Raw genomic sequence first — 19,550 nt, forward strand, 5'->3', positions numbered from 1 at the left:
GGGCGGCCGCAGAGGCCATAGCTGACGGAACGGGCAGCGCCCGAATCCCGGGAGGGCGGTGAGGGGTTGCCCAAGCGGGGGTGCCGCCGCCGATTCCCTCAGCGCCGCGCGGGGCCGGCCGTTGGGAGGCCGCGAAACGGTTACCAGGGAAACCGCCCCGCCCCGCCCCGCCCCGCCCCGCCGCGTGCCGCTGGGCGGGGGGAAGGAGGGGGCCTACACCCCTCGAGGGGCGGGGCCACCACGAGGGGGTGGGGCCACAACGAGGGGGAGGGGCCACCGGAGGGGGCGGGTACATTAAATCGGGGCGTGGCCGCCCGCCTGTCCCCCCGCACCAATGGCGTGGCCGCGGCGCGCCTGACGTCAGCGGCGGCAGCGCCTGCACATGGGCGCGCGGCCGGGGCGCGCGGCGCAGAGCGGGCGGCGGGCGGGCGGCAGGAGGGCGGCAGGCAGGGCGCTGCGGGAGGGAGCTGCGGGAGGGAGGCAGGGCGCTGCGCGGCGGAGGCGCCTCTCCCGCTCCCCTGCTCCGGCGGCCTGCAGGCGCCCCGAGGCCCGGCCCGGCTCTGCCCGGCTCCCCCCGCCCCCACTCCCGTCCAGCAGCCGCTCCGCCAGCCGAAGGGGAAGGAGCCGCCGCAGAGGCAGAGCCCACCATGTCGCGGCCGCTCCCGCTGACCCCCCCGTTCCTGCCTCCCACCTACGGGGTGCTCAAGTCCCTGCTGGAAAACCCGCTCAAGCTGCCGCTCGCTCACGATGACGGTGAGGCTTCCTCCGGCAGCCCCGACCCCCCTCCCCCCAGCCCCACGGAGGGGCAGGCGCCCCGAAATGGCGGCCCCCGCCCCCATATCGCCGGTTTTATCCTCATTTTGTGCGTCCCCCCCGGCGGTGAGGTAACGGGCCGCTCCCGGTGAGGGCCCGAGGCACCGTCCTGCTCGCCGAGCCCCTGCGAGGGCTGCCCGGGGCTGCTGGCGGTGGTCAGGGGGGTGCCGAGGCACGGCGGGGGGCAGGAGGCTTTAGCTGTTTAAAGCCTTGCAAATATTTGGGAGAAATCCCGTGTTTCCCTTAAAACCGTTTGTTGGAGTCACTGGGTGTTGTTGTAGGGATAGGTAGGAAACGTGATTTTAACTTTTATTTATGCTTTCGTTCTACCCTTGAATTTTTTGCTAGCTGTCCTGCATGTCAGAATACCTCTTCTGTCAGGCTTTAAAAAAAAAGGCTGTCAGTCTTAACTTAGTGATGTTAAAATATTAGTAAGATTAACAGCATCATCATTTATCTAAATAATACGTTATTTTGTAACTTACTGCTTAGTATGAGGCAGGCAAAGCAAGCAAAACAGATATTTAATTTGACAGCTACTTTGCTTGTGTAAGGACTAGCAAGGCTAGGGCCTTTATTTTTTTTAAAGCGTGACAAGATAATAAATACCTAAGGTTGAGGTCAAGACTATTCCTTTTCAGCAGTATATAGCAATGTCTTCCAGCTTGTTTTAGCTCAAATGCTTGCTTTTAAGTCCATTAGTATTTATTGAAGCTGACGTTCAAATCCATGCACGCAATGGAATTGTTAACTAAAAGCAGGGGGAAGGCTGGATCCTGCAGAGGTGCTCAGTTGACATGACTTCTATTCTCTCCTAACCAGAGTGAATCAAGGGAGTTATTTTTGTAAGCAGGTATTCATTTTCTGCGTTTCCTAAGAGTGCAGGAAAAATAAGTAGTAGCAGTGATATTTTCATTACTCAGTTCTTATATATTTATTATGTATTTTGTTTAAGCATTCGGTAAAGAAAAAGACAAAGAGAAGAAGTTAGATGATGACAGCACCAGTACCACAGTCCCTCAGTCAGCTTTCTTGGGCCCAACATTATGGGACAAGACACTGCCATATGATGGAGACACTTTCCAGTTGGAATACATGGACCTGGAAGAATTCCTCTCAGAAAATGGCATTCCACCCAGCCCAAACCAGCATGAGCATAGCCCGCACCAGCCAGGTCTCCAGCAAGCTACCTCAGCATCACCTTCTGTCATGGACCTCAGCAGCAGGGCTTCTACTTCAGTCCATCCAGGCATGGTGTCGCAGAACTGCATGCAGAGCCCGGTCAGACCAGGTAAATCAGCCCTAAGAACTTCCTATGGATTTTGGCGTGAGCCTTCCTCCCCGCTGTAGATCATTACTTCTCACTGTACAGTTGACAGGCAGTTTAGAGAGGGCCAGTATGATTCATTTGCATGCAAAAAAAAAAAACAAAAAGCTCTAGATACTGCTAAGTTGCTCCACAGGGATTTTTGGTTAAATTGTGTCAGGAAGCTGCAGGAATTCCAAGGAAACTCCTGTCACCTTTTCTTCATTGGTAGCCTAGCTGTTGGCAAGTAAAAAGCACACAAGCAGAATAGTAATGTGTAAATGCCGTGGTGTTAAATAAACAGGGAGGACAATGAAAGTGAGTGTTCCTTTTCTTGACTAGTATTTGATGCAAGAACATAGGAGACTTGGCATGAGTAACTATTTTGAAGATGAAATTTAGAGACAATGCTTCCTGTTTGGAATTCTGGCTGCAATCTTATTCTGTATTGAACACAGTAAAATTTGCCACAGTACGTGGGGCAGGAACTAAATTTTGTAAATGCATTATAGTCTTGGTTAGAGCAGCATAAACTAAGTATAACTCTGACCGGCATTGATAAATTACCTCTATAGTTAGCTTAAGGTGCAGGAAAACAAGGCATCATGGAGCCAAATTCTGGTCATAATGTGTTTCCAACCTGTTTGGTATCAGCGGAAGTCTTTTATTTGTTTATTAACACTTTAAATCATCCCTTCAGAGGCTAGCACAAATCCAGAATAACTGCTATGGCTTGACACCAGCATGGCTGAGATCGTGATTTTGGGAGTTCTGTCAACATGAAAGTTTAGAAAACATGGAGCTTTGCTTTTTTTTTATTTAAAAAAAAGTGTAAGGGTGACTTACTGTGCTCTTCTGCTCACACAAGGTTTGCTAGAGCAAAGTGTGCTCTTGGGAGCAGGAAACCACTCCTCTCCCTTCTGCTTGATCGTTTGCCATGCTCAGCGTGCGAAGTCATTGTCAGAGTCATCTGATAAGGAGGCAAAATAAATAAATAGAAGGACAAAAGTTGTGGAGCAGGATGAAGTGGAAAAGTCTTAAAATCTACAACATTCCTTTCTCATTAAAAAGAAATAAAATACCCCACAAAACACCCCAAACCTGTCAACAGACTCTTTGGCCCCACATCAGATTAGTGTTTAGTCGTGGATTTCATTTACTCATGTTACGTGGATTTTACTTTTTGTATTTCAATTTCAAGGCATTTCATAGTTAACCAATAACTTGTAAGGGTTTCCAAAGTTGAAATATATTTGGAGTTGGCAAGAGTGGAATATTTTAAAAAAAAAAAAAAAAAAAAAAAAACTACCCTGATTTTCCCAAGCCAGTTCTTATAAATAGTGTGGGTATGCTACCCCATTTTCTGTCACTTCTGCACACAAAATTAAAAGCAGATAATCTGTCCTCATCCTTTTTTTAAGGGAGGCTGGTTTTGTGCCAGGCTTTTAATGATCACCTGTCAGAATTTATTTGTAATCATCTGCCTGCATGACTTGCTTTCATTTCATTGATTTTTGGGTTTTTCCCTGAGCTGTTTGCAGCTGGGGGTTACAAACTTTTCTCACTAAAACTGAATGCTTATGTATGGTTGTAAAAAGGAATCGGGTCTCTTGGGGTAGGATAAAGTACCTTAGCTTGAAGGTATTTTTTTCTCCATACCACCTTGTCCTAAGAATAATAGGTTTGGATTAAACTCCTTTTTTTGGAAGGGTGAGCTCATTCCATTTCTTAAGATTTTTTTCCCCTGTTGCAGATAGGTACTGTGGCTTAATTAACAGTAGTCTGGTTTATTGTCAGATTAATGGATTTTTTTGTGCTGTCATATAAAAATCTGACAGTCTTTTTTTGTAGGGATCGTCGTGGATTTTAGTGTTTGAGCAATCTTTAAAATACACAGGATTAAAAACATTTCTCGTGAAAATAAAACGATCATTTAAAGTTGTCATAAAAGTGTTGAGGCAAATGTGCTGCTTTGAAATATTAAAGCTAGTCTGGAGCTAAATGTTAAAATTATTATAGTAGAGCCTTTTGGTTAATAAATCCTATAAGACCTTTAAAGACTCTTTTAAAACTGTCATATGAAGAAAGGTTTTTTTTTAATTGGTGTGAGCTACTGTTTCAATATACATGGCTGTTGTGATTTGTATTATTGTAATAAACCCAAGACAAATAATATAAAGTACACAATTTCAATAAAAATTAATTCCGCATGGTTGTATTATTTTTAGGAAAACTGAAATTTCCAGGTGATAGTAGTTCTTCTAAAAATGTTTTGTCTCCACTGACTTTTATCTTAATTTTTTGATGGCCTGTGTGAGTATGTGGTGTGGACTCGGACTGAAGCAAGGGTCAAATGTTGTGCTTCTTGCATCCCTACTTTAAATGACTCTGCAGCATTTAGCATCAGTATATCACGTGTAGTTGGGCAACAATCTGAGACTTGCGTAGGCTGTGTACGGGCAAGGAGGTATATGTGAGCGTGGAACACCGAATGTGGGTCCCATGCGTACGTGGTGTAGCTCAGGCAGAGAGGTCTACACAGAAGTGACACAGAAGTGACATGAGAAGATTTAATTTTGTGCATGTGTTGAAAGGCAAGCCTTACCTGTCTTTAGAAACCAGTGGTGTCACCTCGATATGTGTTTTATACTGCCTATGGAAGTATGGAAGAGATCTGAAAATTTGCATTGCTTTTCAGTGAGAACTGGGGTCAGGTTCAGCAAAGCTGGACTGACCATGGCTCTAAACATGATACTACAAGATCCTTGTGGATCTTGTAATAGTGGAAAGCTAACAAACAAAACCCAAAACAACAACAAATGGTTCCTTATAAGTTTATCTGAGTTCTTTATTTCCAGCTTGCACTGTCTGGTTGTTGGAAAAATGTTTAGTCTCACCAGTTTGACATTTATTCTCTGGACTATAGCAAATAACAAAGTGAGCACCCGCTGTCTTGTAAATTTCTGTTTGGGCAATCTGTGCAAAAACTGGTCTCCTTTGTGAAGAGAAGGGATGCAGGATAATGGTTTTTTTTTTTCAAAACTGGAATCTATAGTACTGAAGTATTTCTTTTTCATAGTATCACTTTAAATCAAAATGCTATTTATTAATTTTAGTGTTGCAGACAGTCATTCATTATAACACAGATGTATCTGAAACATTATTTTTCCCTGTAGTGGGTGCCGATTAGTTGGTTGAAAATTAATCTTTCTCAGTAAAAGTTATTTTAAAACTAGCTTTTAAAGTTACCTGTTACTGCAAACGTGTTCTCTTATTTCTTCTTCTGTTGCAGATCTTTTGTCTTTTGCTGTTTTTTGGTTGAATGTAAATCTGTGTTTAACTGTGGTGTAATTTAATGAAATTGGGAGTATTCATAGCTGTTTATATATAAAGGGAGTATCATATTTTGAAGTTAGATGGGGGGGGTTGCTTTTACCTGTCTGTTTTTTCTGTGGGTAGCCCCTATTTGGGTGAACAGGATAGCAGCGTAAAGGGTTTGCATGGAGTGAATTAGAGTTCAGAAGCATTAGCTAAGTCTGGTGGAAGACTCTAATTAGAGGATTTGTGTTCTTCGAGATTTAGATGTGAATTTTCTGTTTGCAGCAAAAGCCTTGGCTATAGGGCTACATCAGAGGGGGATCCTGCTGACACAGTGATGTCCCCTGTGTTGTTACAGCCCTGCTCCTTATGGAGGATAGGGCCATGGGAAGTTAAAAAAAAAAAAAAAAAAAAAAAAAAAACCTCCTGTCTTTGCATTCCTGTGACAGTGGTTTTCACTCTGCAGTGTCTGGATTGCTGGGTGCCTTAGACTACTTGCAAAGGATCTGCCAAAGATTAAGGGGAAAAAAATAGAAAAGCAAGCTTTGTAATCTGTTGCAGAAATACAGATGTGAGATATCTAAAAGTCTTTGCTTTCAGTGGCAAAATAAGATTCAGAGGTGCATTCATCAAACAGAAATGGTGTTCAGCTTTTTGAAGTGTGCTCCCCTCAGCCCCCCTCTTGGAAGAACATGAAGATTTATTAAATGCTTTATTGTACATACTCGGCAGAGAGATTTCATCTAGAGCACGTTACCCATTGCCTTTTACTTCTTGCATGGATACTGAATTGTAACAACTGACACCAGGCAGGACTGGGTGGGTTTTGGTATTTTTTTTAACTTGTTTGCGATAGACATACTGCCGATGGGGATGGTTTGCTCTTGCTCCATCCGGCTGCTCAGCTGTGTACTGGGAATGACTTGGTGAAGGGGGCAGCCCACAGAAGGGTGTGTGCAACACTCCCTTTATTGTAGTCTTCCTTCCCCTGTGTTTCTTAACGTGACCTTCTCTTCCAGCACAGCCTTTGTAGTGTGAAGGGCAGCATTCCCAGCAGCCAGCTTGTCTGCGGAACCCTCTCCTGAGCTCTAATCGCTGTTTACAAGCGGTTCAGGGTTACGTGAGCCATAATGTGAGCCCTGTTCCTTAGAGGTGAGGGCTTCTACCTGCAGCACCGAGAGGAGCTGGGTGCTTCCTCACCTTTGGTGTCCCACGTGATAACAAGGGAATGACCAGCTAAACCGCCCGGCAGGCTGTACCAGAGCTGCTCTTCACATTGACTCTCACGTGAGGCTCTGAATGGCTGCTGCCTGCACCACCATGTGCTCCGGGCACGTGGCAGTCCCCTGTGCAGGCTGCTCAGCACGGCCTGTGCTAGAGCAGCAGGCACGCGTGCGTGGCTGCGTGCTCCTGCCATTACCAGCCAGTGCCGAAATTGCAGTCAAGTGGAAAAGCGCAGCTCTGTGCGCTGCAAGGGGAAGGCAATATCCAGGCAAGCCTCGCATGCTGCTTTCTGGATCAAAGGAAGATGCAAAATATATTCCGGCAAATATTAAAAATAGCCTGTCACATGATAACAAGGGGAAAAAGTGCTGAACGAACAAGCCTTGTTAATGCTAGAAGCAAGAACACTGTGTCTCTTTCAAAAGATCTAATTTTAATATTTGCTATTAAATGTTGATTATTGGTTAAATAATTGCTCAACTACGTGAAAGAACTTGAAGTTTCTTAGGAGTTCAAACAGTAAACAGCAAGAAAGATCTTGGGTTTTGTACTATACTTTAAAAATGTACATGGCCTGATGCTTGAGTTCTCCTGTGGAACGGTGCCTTCCACACAGATCCAGCCGTGTAAGCGTGTAAGGGCTGTCTGGTGTTAGGAAGAGGGTACGCAGAGGGAGCAAGCGTGGGTTTTGTCCCTTGAGGAAGGTGTTTCAGGGATGCCAAGAGTTGAACTTGTTGCAGTTACCTAGGAAAATGCTGTGACTTTCTCCTAGCCCTGCTTCCCACCTCAGCGTGTTTGGCTGACTGATCGTCTGGTGCAGGGGTTTGATTTTTAAGAAGCGAGTACACCCTGAAGTCTTTCATGAAACAATATGTTAGAGTTAAGAGACAAGATGTCATCAGGAGATGTATATAAAGACATTGATGCTATCTGATTAGATGAAGCTACGAGGAAACATACTAAATTGTTGCAATCTCTACATATGTATATGACAGCAGATTGGCAGTTGTGGGAGCCAGCAGCGGCCAGATTCTGCCCAGTGAGTCTCAGCGATGAGTACTTTACTTCTCGTGTGGTGCCGCTGATTTCAGCACAGCTTGTTGACTGCCCTCCTTCAGCAGCTCCTAGGTGGACCAGCAAAATGTCACCATCCATTCTCTTCTCATTGATCTTTCTGGACTTTTTTAAGGGGGGTAGCTGGTCTCAGCATACCAGTGGAGCTCCCTCAGAATGGAAGGACATACTTGTCATCAGTAAAGAATACTTTAGATCATTATGAAATCAGAAGCTTGGCTGGCAGAATGCCGTGCAGCTATTTAATATTTGTATTACACACTAACATAATCATTAGCTTGCTTTTGAAAAGTCTTACTTTCATAAAATATATTGCAATATTTTGTCAGGATTCCACAAAAGATTGTGAGGATCAGGAAGGAGCATTTCAACTAAGTTATATGCAAGAAAAACAGTGGTTTGAGCTATTCTATGTGAGGTAAATGGCGAAGGGTCTGGAAAAAAGCAATTGTTTAAAGCAAACCTCAAATCCGGTAGGAACTAATGGAGTAAGTTATATGTGAGGAGTAAATATAGAAAATGGATGTTAAAATGCACATCTGTGTCAAAATGAATACAGTATAAACAGATTTTGTAGCTTGTATGGCAATGTTTCATGAGCAAATGGCATCGAAGGAGCCAGCAAACAGCGTTAAAGAAGCTGTCTGTCACAAAGCTGAGCTGGGACCTGAGAGCTTCAGATGTAACGGGGGGAGAGCTAACGCGGGCAGGTAAGGCAGTGTCTGTTAGGCATTTCATCATTTCTTTTTTCTGCTGGGGTTCTTCAGGGCACTTCAGCTTTGTGTAACTGAGGTGCCATCCATCAAGTTTTAAATGACTACAAGTTATTGTTCAACCGCATTTTCTGACCAGCTTTGAAGCTGTTGTATAGTTTTGCTTCCCTGTCCCGTTCTCTGGTTGAACTAAATCTTGCCAGGGCTAAATTCAGCCCAGATTTTCATTGTACACCATCCAGCACCCTTGCTTAGTGTCTCTGATGTGGCACTCTTTTGCTTAGGGGTTCTCTGCTCAACTTTTAGAGAAACAGCTTTAGCTCTTCATCTTACTGCTAGTATTCTCTTGTTCATATTATTTGCTGTTTAATGAAAACAGGCATCGAGGATTTTGGCACCCTTTGCTCGCAAGCTTGTGTTTTGGTGTGTGGCCGTTTGTAGAACAAAGAATAAAAAATCCAGATTGTGTTAGGGTCCTAGAAAACTCAGGTCCTCGTTAACTGGAGTGAAAATGTAAGTTATTACTGGAAGATAACTTGGCAGGTACCCATAGATCAATGTTTTAGCGTGTGTTTACTACAAGCAGATGTCAGAGTGAACTATGGCAGTAGCTCGTCTGTGACAAAATGTCATCCTTAGATATTCAGGTGTATAAGCAGAGAGGTGAAAATGCATTTTGTGACAAAGATAGGTTGAGGATGGATAATAGTTTTAAAGGAAAAAAGTTCTTTTCCAATTAGCCTTAGGGAGCTCAGCTTGCTATAAATTCTTTGTTCTGGAACATGGCTGTGGACAATAGGTCAAAGATTAAGTAATTCATTACAGAGCTGGTTGGTACTCCTGAATTTAATAAACAAATGAATGAACAGGGCTCTCCATCCCCAGCAAGATCCATTACTTTGTGTGGCAATGACTGGACCTTAACTTTTTTTGGAACACTTGCAAGGCTCGCCACTCTCTTAATTCCTGTATGTGGATGCAGCGTTATTTGAGGTGACCTGATAACTCAGCAATAGTAATGCAGAGGAAGGCATCCAAAACTGAGTTTAAATGTGGTCTCACTAGGAACTGCTTATGACTTGAGATTCTGAGGAGGCAAGGAAAGAAACTGTAGATTGCCTTTTGGAAAAGGGAAGAAACATTAACGTGAAACTTCGAAAGACAAAATACTCCTGCAGAGCTGTTTTATGGAGCAATCAGTGTTTAGAGAATACTGAAGTAATAGTACTAAACCTTCTCGTAGAAGCCTATGTTACTCTATGGAGTATAGAACAGACTCAAAATGAGAGGGGCTGCATTGAAATAAAGGAGGTGATTTAAAATGGTTTGGTCACTTTCACAAACTCACCATTGCAAGGTTTGGAAATGAGTCCCACTCCAGCAAGAAGTCAGTTTCAAAACCAGCTAGGTGCTTAGTAAGTAGGAACTGGCAGTTGAAAACAAATCCTGCTCCTCATCACAACAGAGAGGGTTAAACTGACTTAATTTGAAGGAGCCTGCAGCAATCAGACATACCACTGTGTTCCCTCTGTCTTTGTGCTGCATAGTGGAAATACAGATGTTACTGACGTCTGTAATCCCTGCAGCTGTGGCCCCATGTTACAGCGTGGGGCATTTGGCCATTTTGTGTATGTAACTCTTGCAGCTCTGTCGCTGACTGTGATAGATGGATGTTGTGGGTTTTCTTGCATGATTTGCTGTGAAAGCAAACCTTATGCTAGGTGTGTATGGCCTCTTGTGTGCTCCTGATCGAGATTTTTGAGTATATAGGCTGATTACAGGCAAATGTGGCAAGCAAGTTGAGATTCTGATAGAGTAATTAGACTGCTAAAATGTCATGAAAATAAATGACTGGATATGATAGGAATATGTTAGTGAGCAGGAAGAGCTGTAATGTTAATGTGCATTTTCTATATCAGAGAACTTACATAAAACCTTTAAAATGCCTGATGTGTGTGAAGTGCTTCGATGAGAGCTGACACCCTTCTAGACACCATGAGATGGTGATTCACTTTGAGAAACAAATCTACAAGAAACGAGGTTTAATTGGTTGCCAGCGGGTGTCAAACTTTTTTCCACCATTATTCTTCCTTTAAAATCCTCGTCTCCTGGAGTTGTGTGATTACATGACTCTAAGGTTTCATTTAAAAAGAGAAGTTGGAAAACCAGCTGTATGATTTGCAGGCGAAATCCCAAAAGCACCAAACGCAGGTAATGGAACAATCTTGATCTTCTGAAGTTGAGCAAAGTTATTTTACCTAAAAAGCTGAGCGTTTATGCAGCCTTGCTATATCCTGTTCCTCTGGTGCAGCAGAAGCGCTCCAGCTCCACTGCCCAATTTGAAACTCCCTTGCAGTCAGCCAAGTTTAAATTTGAGGCCTGTTATCTTATCACAATTATTGCAGTATCACATGTGGGCACACGTCCAAGTGACCTTGTGTATGTGTCCTGCCATTCATTCTCCGCAGTGCGTTTTAGCCCGGGCGCTCTGCACAAAGCTTCCTTTTACAGCTTGTTCTAATCAGTGTAACTTTCCATCAGGGTCTGGGGTGGAGGTGGGTTAGAAGTGAATGAGAAACATGGGACAGTGAGAGTGGGCTAAAAATGTTCAGGGATCAAAGAGAAAAGTAGGTCGTGGCAGGGTATGTGTGCTGGGAGGAGGAAAGGGGGAGCGGGAGCTAGGGGAAGGCTTGTTTTCCTATTGGCTTTTCGAAGTTGTGCAATTTAAGAATTGGATTAACCTGATATGACTTTGTTTTTCTGCCAGATTAGATATGTTGAGTTTCTTGGCATTGTGAATTGTACAGTACATTGTGTGCTGTAAATATGGGTGTGTCGGGATAAAGCTGTAATGACACAACACGCTTGCAGTCTAATACGGCGCTGCTGGATCGACTCCCCTGCTCCCTTCGCATCCCCTTCCCTCTGCCCTGAACGCACATACTTGTCAGGGCATTTAGGAGTCTGTTACAACAGAACCACCTTCTGCTTCCAGCCCAGCACCGAGATGTTTCAATACCCTTTTTGGTAAGATAACACTTACCTGAGTCCTGAAAGTACGTTTGGTCTGACACTGGCATCATACAGTGGTATACGCTATATGAAGCGTCCTTTTTTTTAAAAAAAAAAAAAAAAAAAGGGGGGGGGGGCGGAGAAAGCTGTATGGAAACTCTCGAGTTTCATCCTGCTTTCTCAGAACTAAGTTGGAGAAATTTTATATGGAAATGTTACAATTTTTTTTGCTTTGCCTATTTTTTATTTATTATTTTAAGCTAAGTCTAAGACATTGCCTTGAGCTTAACGTTGAGAGAGTAAAATTCAGGTGCAGTTCTGAAGTTACTGCAAGCGCCGAGCTCAGTGCCACTTGAGGTTCATCACAGCAGCATATGGATGTCTACGTTAAGTTTTGACGACAGTATATATTTTTTATGTTTCATGCATTGTGAGGTAACTTCATGTGGTACACCCATTGTGTACATTGGGCCAGCCCCACGGAGGAGCCCTGTTCTCTTTGCTTACGGCAGGGTGAGGGAGGAGCAATGAGGACTTGGGATGCAGGCAGTGCAAGTCGGCACCTGGAGGTGGGTGGTCAGGATGGCCCCAGTCAGCTGGTGAGTGCTGCTCTGAGGAGTGCTAAGGAGTGTGCAGGCGCTGGGGAGTGAAAATGAGAATTGTAGGGCACCTCTGTTTAATTCCCACTCATGTTTCCAGCCTTCTCCTGGGACTGCAGCTACCTGAGCAGGTTAGTCCCAAGGCCCTGACCACAGCCTGGCCTTTGTCACCAGCTGTGTAGGGCCTGCCCTCTGCACCACTGTGAGTACAGTGATAAGCAAGAAATTAATTCCCCTGTTGGTAGTGAAGATTATTTTTCTTGGAAGAGAAGAGCATAGATATCCAATATGGGTTTAAATCGGATACCAAGATTTTGCCATGTTACTTAACTGTGTTCTCCTAATGCCTTACACTGCATTTTGTCCTGTGTGAATTAGAGTATTGATAAGGTGCAGGTTTTTCTGAAGTGGTACTGGTCTGGTCCTTATGGTGATTGAGCCATTTGTTGAGAGTAATACAGGCTGAGTAAATGGGAGCAGGAGGTTGACCTTCTGAACACCTGCATCACTTAAACTATGAGAGAATTAGGAAAGAGTACAGCATAGTTAAAGTTCACCTGCGTATCCACCTTTTGAGGAGGTTAGACCTCAAGCCTTCAGCTACAAGTGTTGGACAGCTGCAGTTCAGGTGTCTGTCTATTTGAAACACCTCTGTTAAGTTGGTATCTCAGCACTTAAAAAAATCAGGGCCTAGATTGTCCAGTCTCTGAGACCTGACATTTGTCCCTTCACAATCACGTGGCTGCTCACAGAAGGGCTGATCTCTGTTGGACTGGACATAGCGCCTGGTTTAGGACACACTTTTACATATTCTTATCTGTTCAATTTTCTCAGTGCGACGCGGCTGAAGTCATTGTTGAAAGTCATGGTAGTCTCTGGAAGCTCTTCTGAACACGTGAAAAGAAACCATGAGCCAAACAGAAGGAAGGAGCTGGAGGTGTAATTGTCAACCCGTGTGTGTCTCTGATTTCACCAGCTACTGCACGTGTATAGTTTATCAATTTATTTCTGTTAGAAAGTAAACAAATCTCACTTTTCTTAGGTGCTCTCATGAGCGTTTCATCTGAGTTGCTCTTATCTGCAGCAGGGATGTGCTTCTCAGGGCTCCTTTGGTGGCTTCTCTTTCTGCTCCTGCATGCAGTGTGCTCTCAGGCATCACGTGCACTTCTGGTGCTGGCCAGGGATGCTGTTGATCTCTTCCCGAGTCGGTTATTTGAAAACGTTATCACTGCTATCATATATACTACCTTATAATTGGGGCAGCTTCTGGCCCATTATGCCCTGTATGTTTTTCTGGATTGAATCCTCTGGCCAAGTTTTATCTCACTTCATGAATGTTCCTCAGTGCTCAGTACTACTGTCTGGTGGCTGTTCCAAGTAGTGTCAGCAAAATCTGAGCCATGGGGGATGTGTACCACTGTCAGGTTCATAACTTTCCTTTACTGGGCCTCATCCTGAGAGGCCTAAGTACCTCTAATTCTCCTGCATTACGGGACTTGAAGTTGTGCAGTGTTTTTCTGAGCTACTCACAAGAGGCTCTCCTAATCCTGTACTGTGAAGAATTCAGTGTTTTTTCAGAATCAGGTCCTTTCAGGGTCTGCATGCTTGGAGGAGATGGTGTTTAACTGCTTATGTCCAGGTGAATGCACGGTGCTCAGCACTTTTGTAGCATGTGCTGAGCCCTGTGAGCCCAGTCAACCCCTACTTAAAACACAGCCCTGTCGACATGTGTTTAAGCAAAACCCCTTAAGTGATTTTTCTTCTGCCCTTTAGTTTATAGCCCATGGCTTGTTGTTTCCCACTTTCTCACGTTTTCCCAAAGCCGCTGGTGTGTACAGTCTGAAGATCACATTTAACCAACACAAGGAAATCAGCTTGGCCCGACTGGCTTCTTTATCACGTGGCTGAGAATGTGTTCACTCTGTTCTGCCAGACTATGGCTAGCTGAGCAAAATACAGTGAAGCTCTGGGCTTCTGGCCAAGCTTTTATTTCAGTTTGGAGCTTACAGCCACATATTTGCTATTTGGCAGGACATCCACTGGGGTATATTTGGATAGTAATCTAGCATTGTTTTGCTGCCTTTTTCTTCCTTTTTTTTTTTTAATACACAAATAGTATAATCCCAACACTTACTTTGGCCAGTCTGTGCAAGATTTCTCAGTGTGCACCGTTATGTACGTGCAGTCAGAACTTGTAGTCATGACCTTTGGTAAATATAAGTCAAAGCAATTAACTTTCTTTTATTGAAAAATTCTTGATGTCCTACTCTTTGCCCCCTGTGTGCCGATAACGGAGCTATGTTGTTACTCTTTCCAAGATCAAAAGCTTCACTAGGGTTTGATTGAAGTCCAATTATGGAAGGAAATAGCTTTGCTGGAGCTCTGAAAATAGCAATAATTGTTAAAATAATAAAGTCTGTCCTTGTGTGTCTTTATAATCTGTAAAACTTCTTTTTGGGGGGGAAGAGGGTGGTTTTCCTCTAGTTGTAAGATGAAAATATTAGCAAATATCTGGGGGAAATAGGAGTGTGCTGTTAGAAGAACAAGTATCCCACTCTGGATTTGGTACTGCAGTCCTGTTCTGCATCCCAAGCTCGCCTTCCTCCAGAGCTGTTTGCATGCAGCCTGACTCATGCAGGAAAATAAAGCTGGATTTGATTTTTAACAGTATGGGAGGCTTTGGGTTTGGGGGGATAAAGGCTTTATGATGCAAACTCATTTATTTTTCTGTGAAACAAAAATGGGCTTTTCAGAATACAGTGTGTTTTGGAAAGTTGGCTCTGGATTTGAAACCCTAACATCTCGGATGGCACCCTTGAATGAAAGAATAGTACAAAAGCACAAGGCTTCAGAAGGGGGCACAAAACATTATCACAAGCAGTGGTGTTACTTTATGAAGGGACACGTGTCTCTCTTGAAGTGTGGGGGTTTTGGGTTGGTTTCATACAGGCAGTACTCAGCCTGGAAGCCTGTTCTTATGGCTACTTTATCAGACTCCTTGAGCTGTGTCTGAGCAGACGGCCACTGGCGAATGCTGGCATACTTTTTTTCCCGAAGTCTTTATGTAGTTCTGTAGAATGTATTTACAGATGCCTTCTCTTAATGTCTCCTGCATCCTCAGAAAGAAGAGAGCCTGGGAGAAAGAAACCCCTGGGAAGTCTCGGCTGGTGTCGACTGACAGTGGCTGATGTCGACTGACAGCTTCAGGCAGGGAGAGCTTGGTTCTTGATGTTAGAGCTCGGCTTGTGTAAATGTCCATTTATCAGCACTCGGTTAATTGAAACATCAGGATGAATAAATACAAGACGGGATGAGAATATGGAGGGTGCTTAATGAATCTCTTCCAGCGTTTTTCACTGATTGCTGTAGGTGCTGCTTTGATAATACATTTATGTCTAACTAGAGTTTTGAACTTGGATAAGCTGTGGAAAAATCTTGGTTTTTTTAATCTCATGTGCATATGCGTACAGCTTATATAGGACAGTATAAATCCCCGTGTGAAAATCAACTCTTGTACTTTCTCTTTAGACTCAAACGCTAATTACTTGAGTAAAATCTTTGTGTTATACATGAATGGTATTGATTATTAAGCCCAGAGGATTTTACAGATCCAGCGAAGCCCATTGATTGTCACATTTGTCATGTGAATCTTTAGAACTATAATTTTCTTAGCCCCTTGAATTACCAGGACAGGACCTGTTACTTATTTGTGAGAATCTTGCTGTTATGCTCTGTCCATTGCAGTGAGAATTTAGTCTTCATTTGCTTCAGCATTTTTGAAATGGATTTCTTCTGACCATAGGATAGTTTTAAGATCAGTTTTATGTCTATATTAAATATTCTGCCTGAAATAGTTCAGTTCCCTGCTCTTACCAGGTTTGGATGGGTCACTGCTCTACAAATTGCTTCATTGCCTTCTGAAAATCTTGGCTGTAAAAAAAAAAAAACAAAAAACAACCACCTTAGCGAGGGGTACCCTGTTGGTTGGCTTAAAGATGTTTATACAGTCAGCAGCTTTAGCTGCTCTCAGAAGCAGCCTTGCCTGATCTCCAGGAGCTGCTGAAACTCATCAAGCAGGTTCCTGTTAACCAATTATCCAGTTAAGCAGAAAGAGGAAAGGTGTTTCTCCTGCTTGTTTTTCTTTGCAAAGTTTAACTCATTCTTCCCTGAGCTTCCATTATTGTGAGCATTTGTAACTCTGCAATAACAGCAAGGTGAGTAAGAAGAAGGTTAGAAGGAGTCTTTGGTCCTGCAAATACTGAGCGGTGTCAGTGTCTAGCCCCCAGCTGGGCAGAAACGTGCAGTTTCCAGCATAAATCTAGACACTGATTCTTAGCTGTAAGTCCTACCCAGTGTTCATCATCTAGCTTTTTGTCCTGCATTTTAACAAAATATTTACAAAAACAAGTCAAAACACTCCCCACCCCAAAGCCAATAATGAATGTCCCATTGCTGCCAGAACAAATCTGTTGGTTCCCAAACACTCCTGCTGGGTTTTATTGGAAGACTTCAGTTGCTTGCTACATAAGTGGTGCAGGTGATTCAAAAAAGCTCTTTTCCCACACAGCTTTTAAATATATGCTCAGGTGCTACCAGACAGCTTGATTGTCCACATCTGACCATCTTCTGCAGTGATTGTTAAGACAGGATATGTCCATGATGGTTTTAATGGCTATCAGTCCTAGATGTGTCTGCCGAATTCAGAGGGATTATCAAGTGACAGGGCAGTTGTCAAATAATTTTGCTTGTTATTACTGGAAATAGTAAATGAGTGGGTGGGATAAGGTGAAAAGACTCCTCTCATTCTCTACTGGAATTACGCGTATAAGTGACTTTCATGACTGCCATAGCAAATGATAACTTGGTAAAGATTTTTCTTCCTTCCTATTAGTTCCATGAGTAGCAAAATCTCCATGGATTCTCTGACATGTAACAGAGATCGTGAGGCCTTCTTTCGGTCAGGGAATTAAGAATTTCTTTGTTGTTTTCACAAAGCTTGTTAGTAATACATGTTTGAGACTGATATATCTCTGCCAAATTTGTTTGAAGTTGGCCAACAGCTTCAAAAGTTTTTGGGAAGAGGCTACGCAGTTGTGCACAGCATGGCCACACAAAATTTGTTTCTCTAGGAAATTGATCTAAAGAGTAACTGTAGTCGGGCACTGAAATGAAGCTTACAAAGTGGTCAGCAGAACTAAAGGCCGTTTGGCATCTTAATTGCGTACACAGCCTTTAGCCAGGGACACAAGACAGTTCTTGCCCAAGGGTTAGATTCATGTAGGCAGACTTCCACCTGCCCAGGGCCTGTCCTTGTAGCAATGAGGTGCAATTGGGTGACTGGATTCGTTGTTTTGCAAGGGACTGGAAGAGCTTGCAAAGAGGCAGGCACAAATACGTACCGGCTTAGGCTGTGGCAGAGCTTGAGCTGGGGTCTGAGCTGTGCTAGCAGCTCAGGGCTTCAACATAGCCTTTCATTATCAACAGGTTTTCTCTAGTATCCTGAGTAGCCAGAAGGTGGAACTGAATATGTACTAATGTTGCTTATTTTTTATTTTTTAAAGGAAAAATCTGTGAATGTTTGAGTTGGAATTCATGTTAATAACAAAAATTCAATAGAGCCTTTCAGTCATTAGTATTTTACTGAGTTTTACTCGTGCATGGAATACTGGAAGACCTTACCCCGGCAGTGAAATGGAGGCAAACAAGGTTGAGCAAAGTTCCTGTGACAGTCAGCCAGGGAGCTGCAAAGCCGGGGTGGCCACCTTGTGCCTAGCGGGTAGGAGAAATGTTCCCAAACAGGTGAAAATAAGGCTGCTGCTTCAGTAGGTGCTTCTTCCAGGCTGCAGGTTAAGCAGCTGAGGTATGTGAGCTGAACAGCATACTGTGCGCGGTGGATGGAAGTGTCATCTAAGCTGGGTGTGAGCGGTGTGGAATGTGTGTACATAAATAGACCCGGGCATGAGGAAGCAAGGTGTTTGTACCTGTGAATGGATTAGTTACTTCTGGTGAAGTGCACGAGAACACAGGGTTTGTTTCTGTAGGAAAAACCCCTTAAAGGTAGCACGAAGCATCGTTATCATGAGACCTGCTCTTAATTTATTTCTGAACCTCTGGAGCACCGTAAATATGGTCAATGCTATTTTCTTTATTCCTCCTGCATATGTAAAAGGAGAACAAATAAAAATGTTACAGACTTCACTACGTTTTTAAAAGTATCATTTATATGGTGCAGCTCTGTTTTCTGTAATTTTTTATATCCAAAATAGAGAGCTTTAGAACAGAGGAAGAACTGCATATCTGAGTTTAAGATAAAATAAGATGATCTCTGTGACAGAGACAGCAGAAATGATGTGATATGACAGTTGCTGTAGCAACACCACCTACTTCATGAAAATCAGAGTTAACAGGAGTGTAAAAGGTAAAGCCCACATAATTTTCCAAGCCTGTGAATTGTTGCTGCCCTCAGCTTGCAGTGCTTTACATCTCTCCAATGTTTCTCCTTTCATTTTGGCACGGGTACGTGGCCAGCTCCTGCAGACCTGTGCCTGCATTCAACAGGGCATGTTGTGGAGCTCTGCACAGGCAGCACGTGGCCTGCTGTGAGCAGAGGAACAGAACAGGTAGGGTTGGGCCCCCCAGAAAATCCTCGCAGAAGCCTTGGACAACAAAGTGCTGTAAGACCCGTGCTGTCTGTTAGGTATTCCACTTAGAGAATACAACCACCATCATAAAAAGGAAGCCAGATCATCCAACTGTGGGAATCAGCTTATAGGAAGGCACTGTTATATTTAATATAAATGGTAAGGATTGTTGAGACCGCAGCTGTCAAAGGTAAGTACACCGTCCCTTTCCTCCCTCCCAGATAAACCCTAAATAATGGTGTTGCATAGCAGTGATACATTGCCCCTGAAAGTAGGAAAACACATTGTCTTTGATTGGGATGGTGTTGAGCTGCTTGTTTGGCTGCTGCCAAGTGTTGAGCACAGCACACAAAGGGCTTTGTTCACTGGCAGGCAAAATTACTATATTTGAAGGGGGTAGAAGTGTCTCTGTTAAAGAAATGTTTCAGTGCCAAGATATTGTTTGAAAGTTGGGATGTCTGGATTGGCAACTAATTTTGAAATTTGCAGCTATGGCTACTGGAAGAAAAATGCTGTATTAAAAATACATTTACTGTAAATAAGGTTGCCATTGGCTTACACTTAATGGTAACTTTAAGAACAAAGTCCTGTTTGCTTATGTATATATTTTAATGCAGACATATTTAAAAGCTTCCATACTATGTGAATTGCTAAGTGATTTGCCAGTTCATGTTGCCTTAAAGACAAGCTCAAGCTATTTAATATTTTTGAGTGCTTGGCAATGGAGGGCCAAGCAGTGTGCAAAAAGTAAAATCTCCATTACACGCAAATTGGGGGAAAAGTGGAGGTCACAAGAAGGAAAATAAGTATTAGTATTCCAGGGTTTCTTCAAATAATATTCTATCATATA

The 19,550-nt window shown here is 43.4% G+C and overlaps 1 protein-coding gene across 3 annotated transcripts in view; it reads left to right on the forward strand.

Moving 5' to 3' along the window:
* The first annotated feature begins 416 nt into the window (after positions 1-416).
* Positions 417-19,550, forward strand: part of HLF (HLF transcription factor, PAR bZIP family member) — a 35,909-nt gene continuing 16,775 nt past the window's right edge. For 2 of the 3 annotated variants that reach the window (XM_035558834.2, XM_035558837.2), the window contains exons 1-2: positions 417-753; positions 1,769-2,104. In XM_035558834.2, the coding sequence (XP_035414727.1) occupies positions 648-753; positions 1,769-2,104 (442 nt within the window). In that variant the 5' untranslated portion in view covers positions 417-647. The remainder of the gene's footprint in view (positions 754-1,768; positions 2,105-19,550) is intronic. The other variant, XM_035558835.2, reaches the window with a different exon arrangement.

Source organism: Cygnus atratus, chromosome 18, assembly GCF_013377495.2.
Source record: "Cygnus atratus isolate AKBS03 ecotype Queensland, Australia chromosome 18, CAtr_DNAZoo_HiC_assembly, whole genome shotgun sequence".
Classification (NCBI taxonomy): Eukaryota; Metazoa; Chordata; class Aves; order Anseriformes; family Anatidae; genus Cygnus; species Cygnus atratus.